At 35.5% G+C, this 10,208-nt stretch overlaps 1 protein-coding gene across 2 annotated transcripts; it reads right to left on the reverse strand.

Moving 5' to 3' along the window:
* Nucleotides 1-671: 671 nt before the first annotated feature.
* On the reverse strand, nt 672-9,393 carry LOC21398221 (probable inactive serine/threonine-protein kinase scy1). Of its 2 annotated transcripts, none has more exons than XM_024175204.1 (21): nt 9,183-9,393; nt 8,327-8,425; nt 7,932-8,083; nt 7,608-7,680; nt 7,312-7,434; nt 7,017-7,125; nt 6,603-6,682; nt 6,285-6,366; nt 5,903-6,042; nt 5,698-5,808; nt 5,345-5,461; nt 5,118-5,207; nt 4,919-4,972; nt 4,703-4,777; nt 4,407-4,482; nt 4,181-4,280; nt 3,746-3,815; nt 3,026-3,093; nt 2,348-2,457; nt 1,770-2,030; nt 672-1,281 (listed from the first exon to the last, which is right to left on the reverse strand). In XM_024175204.1, exons 1-21 carry the CDS (start codon nt 9,306-9,308, stop codon nt 1,007-1,009), a joined length of 2,391 nt encoding a protein of 796 aa, XP_024030972.1. In that variant the 5' UTR covers nt 9,309-9,393; the 3' UTR covers nt 672-1,006. The 2 variants fall into 2 exon arrangements, with proteins under 2 accessions (XP_024030972.1, XP_024030971.1); XM_024175203.1 differs by having other exon boundaries at nt 1,770-2,024; nt 9,183-9,388.
* Between the last annotated feature and the right edge of the window lie 815 nt (nt 9,394-10,208).

A 10,208-nucleotide genomic window follows, 5' to 3' on the forward strand; every position in this document is an offset into this window, starting at 1 on the left:
ACAGAATTAAGTGTGTTTCAGAGGATCAATGGAAATCTCAGTGAGGTTGATGCTCAAGTTTGCTGTGTTTTTGATGCTGCTACTGTTGCTCGCCTTCATGGAAGGCACGGTCCACTTGTTGCAAGGTTAACCCCTTATGTTGCTACAAGAAAATAGGACTCCCATTAGGGACCCCAAAGCCCTAGGGTGCTAATAAGGGGCAGTTTTACGTTACCTATATTCTTCTATCTCGTCTCTCTATGTGTATCTATCAATGTCTCTTGACTGAAGACTGGTAGTAAGTGGAAAAAAAGTATCAACAAAAGATTATTTCAGCTAATAAATCACAAATTTATTGAGGAAACGTTATGATTATGTGGTAAACCGCAACAGATGAATTATTCTAAGCTCCTTTTTTTTCGGCCGTTAAAATAATATAAGCCAAACTACTATGAGAGACTGATATATGATGCGTGGTTTCTCTTCTTTTTAGTGAATTTTAGTACTTTAATCAATAAATGAACCAACAAAGCTCGAAATTTAGACAGGAAAAATAACTTTTCTATGAATTTTTTTTTAAGGGCTATGAATGTTTATTATGCCATATTGATTATATTACAAAAAATACACATTCTGTCAAACTGATATTGAAAATATCCACACATATCAGTAGATGCTCACAGGCCAAGATCGGATATAAAACTTTCTACAGCTTTTTACTACAAAATGTAGATAATACATCACATCCCAAAATGTCTAGGCTCAAAACTATTGCCACTGGCTGCTGTCTACAACAAATGTGTCAACAAACTTACATCAGAGATGACGGTTCCTTAAGAAAGAGACAAGCTAAAATAAAGGAAAGAATATTATTACAAATCAAATAATATGTTGAAAAAGATTGCAAATGCATTTCCTGGTGACATAGTATACTGCACTTCAGCCTCATTACCAGCCACCGAATGGGGACAAAAAATCTACAGCTTCAAATCTTTCAACTGTTGTCATGTGCCTTTTTGTATGTAATTCACATCCCAGATGATGTCCGGTTTATCTTCTGTGCCCCCAATTTGGGAGCAGCAGGTTTAGCTCCTCGGCCTTTACCCGCTGATAAAGGCTTTGCCCTGGTTGTGGGTGCGGGAGCAGCAATAGCAGCCCAAGGGTCATCGTCATCAACTGTTGCACTGGCTTTCAAGTTCAAAGGTTTTGATGACGTTTTTGGAGCTGGTGCAGCTATGGAGCCCCACAAATCATCGTCATTATTTTTAGCCATTGCTGTACTTTTAGGCCGTAAACTCGTAGCTGCCATTGGAGTAATCAGAGGAGGTTATTAAATTCCCCAAAAATACACTAAAAGAACAAATCATGTATATGCACGTCACTAACACGAACTACATAGAATGGAAGAAGCAACTATAAGCTTTTGGTTATTTCTAGCGAAATTTTGTATGCAAATGTTCAGCTACATAACAAAAGAAGGAAGAAAAAAAAAGTAATAATATAAATATATCAACAAGAACCAATAATGACCAAGAGAATTTCAAATCTTCACTTCAAGGAGGCAATTTTTTAATCAGTTTATAAGCAAAGTGACAAGAAACAGCACTGCTTTGGTCTCATGAACTTAAGCAACTATATCAATGGAAAATCTTATGCAAAACTCTAATTGATGCATAAATATATACAAACAAAACCAGGAGAAGTTAATGTGCAATCTGAATGAGGCAGTTCAATTCACAGCATCCGACATTGTACTAAATCCTGGCCAGAAGTTTAGTACAAAACATTACCTGGTTGTTTTGGCTGAGAAGCATGCAGTACAACTGGCCGCTTTTGGGCAGCTTGAATGTTTGAAAGTGCTGGGGATGGCTTTGGCTCTTCAAGGGGTTCAATATCATCCCAACCATCTTTGTCAGTTTCATGCTCTTCATCAATTCCATTCTCAATTTCTCCCCAGCCATCCGTGGACGTGGGGGAATCAGGTACAGGCTGCTCAGCAAAATCCGGCTTGGAACTTACATGGGCAAGAGCTGTACTTGGAGTATCTATAACTAGGATTGTCAGAGAAAATACGTTAGATATTTAGCTGTAGGACAGACTACGCACTTAAAAATATGAAAGAAGCTAAAGGACTGACAACAATTGCAAGTTCTTTTTATTTTCTTTTTGGTTGAAACAACAATTGTGAGTTGTATACTATCTAGAGATGGCTGTCAAAATAAATTACTACTTTAAGTTACCATAAATTTCATAAAGTAGAAAAACTGCAAGGAGTAGATACATCTCAAAAAAGTCTGTGCATTAATCATATCTCCAGTCCACAAAATTCACAAGTATCCCTAAAAGCATATAGTTCAACAATGTATACCTGAGCTTGCATTCGAAGTTGTAGAAGATAGAGGTGCACTAGTATTCACAGGAGCAAGTGAGGCTTGGTCAGATGGTTTGCCCTTAAGAGTCAATGAGCTCATAGCCCATCTGCATGGTTAATTCAATACTTTCATTAAAGAGAACTTCAATACTTTCATTAAAGAGAACTGCATAAAATTTATCTGGCCAAGATGCATCTCTCATATTGGCAGTTCAAAGAACGATATGGTACAGTAGAATTAGCATTAAGATAGATTAAGACCGTGAATACAGAACAGAAAGCAAAAAATATGTTGGAAAATAAACTAATGGAGGGCAGATTTTGAAAGTCCTATGCTTGAATCAATACATAAGAACAGTCTGTTCTTGTAAAGTTATTATCAATAAAGAAAGGCTCTTAAGCAACATGGAGAAAGTATTTCAATATTGTTGACCCCTGGTTTCCATACGTTCATTCTGCATGTGCAAGGCCGACATGTGCAGAGGAAAATCACCATAAAGATGGACTAATGGAATTCAGAAAAAAAGCCAATGAGATAAGCATGCTTTCGCACAAAGTTAATGCTCTTTCGAAAAGCTTGAGCAAATAGGAAACAGGCCCAACAATATATATCAACCAAACAGAATCTAGCAGGGAGTTTTAAAATATTAAATATTCAATGAACAAACAACTTACCCCAATAAACTGGCATTTCCTGTTATTGACGAGATTCCAAGATCCCCCGTGGTATCTCCTGAGTTCGTCTACAAAGAACCAGAAAAAGTTCACATCACATAAGATAATTGTTTCCCCTCTGTTTTTATGACAACGTCATGTAGATTATTAGAACGTAGGGCAGTAACCAAGCATTATCTTTGCAAAAAAAAACAAAAAAAAAAAACAAAAACAGAGAGAGAGAAAAACAAAACAAAAAACAAAAGAAAAAGAGCAACCAAGAAAAAAGAAGACAAGATAAAAAAGAAAACGCCCAGCTGACAAGCAAAAACAGCCGTTCAGCAGCCATTAATTAGGCGTGCATTATGAAAAAATATTTAGGAAATCCAGCTACCCAACACCAAACTGAAACAAACATATATAGAGGAGTGGGTTGGTCTTTGTTTTACTTAGCCCAAAGCAAAAAATCAGTGAGGCTTAAGCATCTAGCTTCAATTTGGAGAGACGTTCCTCAATGGTAAAACATTTCAGCCTCAATTTCTCCTTTCAAAACAAGGAAAAGAAGTGAGCTATGCCAACAATATGGTTTCTTCCCATTAACAGGCAGAAACTTGGAAAAAAGTAATGGACAAGGAAGATGCTAGGTAGGAGCAACACTCCAACAGTATCTGTTCTAACTATATACCTCACTAATCTCTTCCTATATCCACTTAAAAAGTATTTCAATCAACAGCAACGCACCTTATCATGGTATTGCTTCACTAGTTGCAGAAATTGATCAACTGCTTGAAACGCCTTTGATCGAACATCACTGCTTGAGGGGGAAAAAAAGGCCAATGTTGTGGGAAAGAACAGTCATTAGAAATCAGATGAAAAAGAAAGCACATTTATTTTGTGTATATAAGAGAGAAATTTTAAAAAATAGATAAATAGATAAATAAGGAGGAGGAAGCACGGTTATTTTGTGTGTATAAGTGAGAAATAAAAAAATTAAAAAAAAAGAAGAGAAAGCCTCCTTTGACAGAACATATAAAAAAATGACAATACTATAGGAAAGAACAGTCGTTACAAATCAAATGAAAAGGAAAGCAAGTTATTTTGAAGTTCATGGTGTGAGCATTACAGATTGGTAAGATGGACAACAAAAACACAAAGATGACATAAAACAAATCATACCTATCGGGATCAATAGTAAGTACAACAACATTTGGGAGAATCCGAGTTGCGATCTCATTGATGTCATAATAAGAACCGGTGGCACATAAAGCCATAATGCCTGCCACATAAAAATTTACTTAGTGGATCAAAAGAAATCTACTTGGTTTGCATCTATAGAATCACTTCATATTCAAAGTATTTTACTAGGGGGAAGCCAAGAAATCAACATTAGAAGTTCATATACCAGCTCCTCTGGCAGGTGAAAATGTATCACGCAGTGCACGAACAGTAAACGCATTGATCAAAACTCTTTTTCTTGTCTGCATTGTAGGTATAAAGAAAACCATAAGCTCTACTCACACATATATAACAATAAATCATGTTAAAAATGGTGATTGAGTTACCTACAGTAACAGTACCAAAAACCCTTAAAAAGAACAAAAGATTGAGCTAGAGATCAAGTGTTTAATAAGAATTTTGAGATTCAAAGATGCATATCCACCAATAAAATTGTAAAACTGATTAGTTGTTGATACTGACCCCTTCGTTCAAGTAGCTTGCAATATTCCCCAGTAATATAGTGGTGTTTGTTCTAATTGCTGGCTCTTCATCAACCTAAAATGGTAAAAAGAAAAAAAAGTATATATATATATATATATAAGACAGAAAATATCTAAACCACATAAAGAAACAGTGTAGGATGGAACAAAGTCATCAATGTTTATTAAAACCAAATCTGAATGCTTGAAGCAATACCTGTAACTTGGACAGATACTTCAACAATGACCCTGAAATGGTACGTTGAGAAAGCTGCAATGAAAAGATAGATAGGTAAAGTAAAGGGCGAGAGAAAAAATGAAAGAGTGAACTCCGATCAAGGCTTTCATAGCTAAGTATATTGCAAGAAACCATAAAGAACTCCAACAACAATAATGTATAGGCCTTATATACATACCTTTGGAGCTAGAACAAGCATGGATTTAAGTGTAAGTTCACGTAGAAAAGCGGATGTGTCAGAGAACCCAGTTGCTACATGAGGGTAAACCTAGTCACAGGCAATGACCAGAATTTCAAAATCCAAATGCTAATAATAAAACAGTGCAATCCATCTTGATGTATACAAATAATTAGAATTTCTTGATCATATAAAGACAATAAAACAATTTATCATTGACTGCATACTTGCTCATCAACCGCTTGTGCCGACAACGCTTCTCCAAACTGATCTATATGTTGAAGGAGACCAACTCTAATAGCTCGATCATTGGAGGCAAAGAGTTTCACAACTGTAGGAAGTACCTAAAACAGAAGGAAGCAATTTATTGAGGACGACCATATTCATAGACTTCAAGAACAAAATATGATTTGGCATGGATAAAAGGACAAATAAGGAAAAAAAATGTAAAAATACATACATACATATATACATATATATATACATGAACACGATTTAGAAGACATTTGGCAACAAAAAGGAAAGAAAGCATAACAATCATAATATAGACGGCTGCAAAAGAGAGAAGAAAGACTGAAACCTTGATACTAAATTCTTCAGTTGAAAGCCAGGAACCCATTTTTAATAGTGCAGTCAAAGCAGGGGCAGCAGCTGAACCAAATTCAAGGGCAGAAGCTAATAAAGGAAGCAACTGTAGGAACCAGTAGATAAAAGCATAACATGAGAATCATAAGGAAATTGTTTGCTTCATAAAAAAGTCAGATAATAATCATCAAGATTCACACCTTTTTAAGCACGATCTGGCGAGGAAGCTGCTCTGCCAAATTTGGAAGCTTACGGAAAAAAGTATCCTTCTCAACACTGTCTTTCAAATTTAAGATCTCCATGAAATGTATAGTATCTACCAACTTGTTCTGGAAATATTCTGGGAATCAAATTACAAACGCTTAGTGCAATTTCAAGGAAAAGAAACAGCAGAAAATATCCAATTCACAAGTTATGGCTAAGAAACAACACCATGTACCCAAATAAAATGCGTACTTCACACATTGTCTTTTTCCTGTCTATATAAGAAGTGTGTGTGCCTATGAGCGCACTTAAGTACTATAAACGACAATTTACTTAGAATTTCTTCAACAATAACCGCAACTTATTCAGGTAACTCACCACTATTTTCTAAAAGTTTTGATGTATTCAACCTGCGAGAAGGCGTGGAACTTAGAAGCCGCTGATAATCTGGAAGCAGAGACTGTGAGACAAGAAATAGACAGATGCAATGAAATAAATCTTTTGGAAAGAATAATGGAAACCAAATAAACCAAATACTCATATAGATAGCTCCCACTTATTCAACACATACTCATAAACATGTCTTAACTACAAGAAGGGTAAAAAAGAGAAGCGAGACATGCTTACTGAAGAAGAAACTAAAATTCAGATATGGAAAATATCATTGAATGCTTATTCCGGAAACATATTGTTCACCTTTGGAATGGAAGCAGTATTGCGCAATTCCTCTGTTTTGCTTAACTTCATACCGGAGAAGAGTTCATATATAAGACAACCTATCAACGAAAATGGGGAAGTTTCAGATTTAAAAAAAAAAAAAAACAGTTGACCATAGTTTATAAAAAACAGATGAGATATTCAACAAACAATAAGCTCCAAAATCGGGCAATATCCTTGACGAGAACTTCGATCATATTTGTTTACATCGTTGCCCCTTTTGAATCTAAACATTCATTTTATATGAGAGGTGACAAAAACAGGAATTATTGGAAGGCATTCCTAAAATATACCAGAAATCACACAAGTCCAACAGTGAAAATCACCTATGATATAGCTTCATATAATACAACATTTACAACATTTCCACAAATGAAGCAACAAGATACCCACCCAATCCCCAGGAATCAATGGCCCAAGGTGGAGATTTTCTAATTGCAGCCCAATCAGACTTTGACAGCTCCATTGGTTTGTATTGCGCACCAACAAGCCATGCATATTGCTGAATGCATAAAAAAACTTGTAAGAAATCAATCCCACCTCAAAACTTTGCTCTTCTAATAAATTTCAGTGAGTTTTTTCTTTTTTTTTTTCGCAACAAACAAAAGAGCACCAAGCACTATTCACAAAATAACACAGAATATACAAAGAAAATTGCATTATTACAACAAATAAAACATGTATTTACCAGAAGTGCTCCAGAGGAAGCTTCATTTTTTGCATCAAACTCGGATAATACGTCAAAAGCATGCAGCTTCCAATCTAAGGTTGGCGTAACAACAACACTGGCTAAGCAAACATTACCATGAACCTGCAATAACCAAAGATAGGAAGTTCTAATCTATGCAATAATTGGCAGGTTGGTTCAGAAGTAGGATGCGAAGAAAATGTTCAATAAATAAGAAGTAACTTCTCTGTCCAGGAAAGATGTGCTCATACTAGGCCGACAGCATGAACATAGTAGTATTACTTGATAACACTTACAAGTTTGCAATCATTATTTAAGAAGCTGACAGCTTTGGCTATCTGGTTCAGTCCCCATGCAAAATACTCATCCCTACAATCAAGGAAAATAAAAATTCAAGGCCAACCCAGTATCTCAGTGACAAATGAACTCAAAATAATTAACCAAAACATATGCTATTGATAAACATTGATTAAGGTAACTAAAAGACGCCATTCTATCATCCACTAATGCAATAACCTCAAGACACTACTTTGCATGCAAAAAACTATAATCATTTAACTGCTGCATCTGATTTGCTACCAATACAAACCAGGAAGTATGGATTGTTTAGGTTTATATACCTCTGTGTACCTTCTAAACCCAGTTCCTTGATCTTTTCTGATAGAGGCATAACAGGCTCTGTGACAATGTAGATCGTAACCTTCGTGGTAGAGCCATCTAAAGTTTCTGTCTCCGTACTGTGAAGAAATGATAAAATGTTTGGATGTCTGACCTGAGAAAAAACCAAAGCAACTTTTTTAGCTCATTTCTGCGATGGAAAAATGTCCTTTATCTAAATTATCAAAATTTAATTATGTGGACTAGATGATCAATATTATGTTCGAGAGTTTGAAGTGCAAGATGAAGGTTCAGGAAGAACTGATGCTTATTGTACAAGACTTTAGCACAGTCAAAATTATGAAGTATATAAACAATCAAGACAAACGTTAAAATGCAGACATCAAAGAAAACTTACAGTTCGGAGGCGTTTGACACCATTACGACCAGCAGCTAAATGTCCATCCTGGGCATTACTCCCAGAAAGAGAGAATATAGATACTGGTGACCCGTCATCCTGAGGATTAAGATAAAACTTAAACATGTAGACACATAATGGCAAATGATACTCATGCATACATACTCTACAAGTAGATTATATCAGATAAATGAAGCCTCTGAGATCAACAAAACGTTAATTTTCCCTGGTTTTCCAAACTGAGCGTTCGATTTGAATCGATCAATATCAATCTGCCAATATTTATAGAACAGTTGACCAGTATCAAAGGCCATGAAGATCAATTCAGATCAGATTCCAATCACATTTACTACGGAAGGGTATATACCGTTGTTACTAAAACAACTTTGATCTCTGCTCAGGACGGTATTATCCTAAACCTCTAATGACTCAGCTGAATTGTCCAATTAAGCTACTATTCCGTCCTCATAACAACAATTGCATTAGCACAGCAATCACCAAAAGGAAGAAACATAATCCTCAGACAAATTCGCATGAAAAGAATGAGAAAATAATACTAAATATGATAAAATGAAAATCTCTACTGAATTCAAAGCTTGAGCAATTGCGACTTGCGAGATCCATCAAACGAATCAAATCAAAATCCAGGAGGTTTCCAACAAAAGACCGCTTTGGTTCAAATTACGCAAACACATGCGAATCTCAATCGAAATCTTCAAGCAATTCTAATGATCAACCCAATCTAACCCCGACGAACTAGAATTGCATGAATCTTCGGAGCAATAATCCCAATCCAAATGAGATCGATGAATCCAAAGAAACATGTGGAAGCGTAAGAGCAAAGGAGAAGGGATACCCTGGAGGTGCCGCGGAAGTGAGTCCAAGAGCCCCAAGCGGAAGGGTAAGGCTCTCCGATGTTGTAGGGCAGATCTTTCAGCCCCGTTCCAGATCCACCCACCACTCCCTTCAAGAACTTTAACATCTTTGTTTTCTTCTTCTTCTTCTTCCTCCGCTTGCTGTTACACAGACAGAGAGAGTCGGAAAGAGAAGGAAAACGGGAAAGGGAAGGAATCAATCAAAAAAATTAGTAGAAAGAATGATTAATTGCAGTTTGATCCCTCTACTTTAAAGTTTTGGTAAAATGTGTTCAGATTTGAAATTCTTACTCAAGCACGGATCTTTAGTCTGTAGTCCAAAATTTTATCAATACGACGTGTCGTTGATTTAATTCCAACAATTTTATTTGTTCGTTTATTTTTGTCTCAAGGAGTTGAGACTCGAGAGCTCGGTTTTTGAGAGTGCTTGACATAATTTTGTATGCCTAAAATTATTGAAAACCAACGACGTGTCTTTTCGTCCTTGATGACAAGAACTTTAAGAAGACATCTGATTTCTTGACTGAACTTTTCTTTGGAAGAAAATAAAAATCCTACACAAATAAAAATTTTAACACGACACTCGTATAGGACCTAAAATTAGAAGAAATAGCAATCAAGTGGCTTTATTTGCACATATCAACCATATCAAATATGAAATATAAACTAGATGTCTTTTTCTAAATGATTTTAAAAATGAACATGATAAAAAACAATGAAAATTGTAAGCAACAACAATTAATAAAATAAAAACGACATGTCATTTAACCGTAAGCAGAAAATTTTAGAAAACAAACGATAAGTTATTTTTGTCCCAAATGGTAACAAAGTGCACAAACGAACCGACATGTAGAATTAGCTAGATGATGTAAAAATTGTTAATAAAAGAGAAAAATTTAGAAGAAAAGGCTGTGTCAATAGATAGTAATCTACGAGAAAAAAAAAAAATAGAACCTAGTTGCCATTGGTATAAAAATTTCAAGTTGTTTCAATCTAAAGGAAAACAA

This window comes from Morus notabilis, unplaced genomic scaffold (assembly GCF_000414095.1).
Source record: "Morus notabilis unplaced genomic scaffold, ASM41409v2 Scaffold120, whole genome shotgun sequence".
NCBI classification, from domain to species: domain Eukaryota; kingdom Viridiplantae; phylum Streptophyta; class Magnoliopsida; order Rosales; family Moraceae; genus Morus; species Morus notabilis.

Coding starts and splice junctions, on each gene's coding strand:
- LOC21398221 (XM_024175204.1), bottom strand. CDS start 9,308: ATGTTAAAGTTCTTGAAGGGAGTGGTGGGTGGATCTGGAACGGGGCTG. Junction 6,683..7,016: donor CATTGATTCCTGGGGATTGG/GTGGGTATCTTG, acceptor TTTCGTTGATAG/GTTGTCTTATATATGAACTC. Junction 2,458..3,025: donor GGAAATGCCAGTTTATTGGG/GTAAGTTGTTTG, acceptor TTAACCATGCAG/ATGGGCTATGAGCTCATTGA.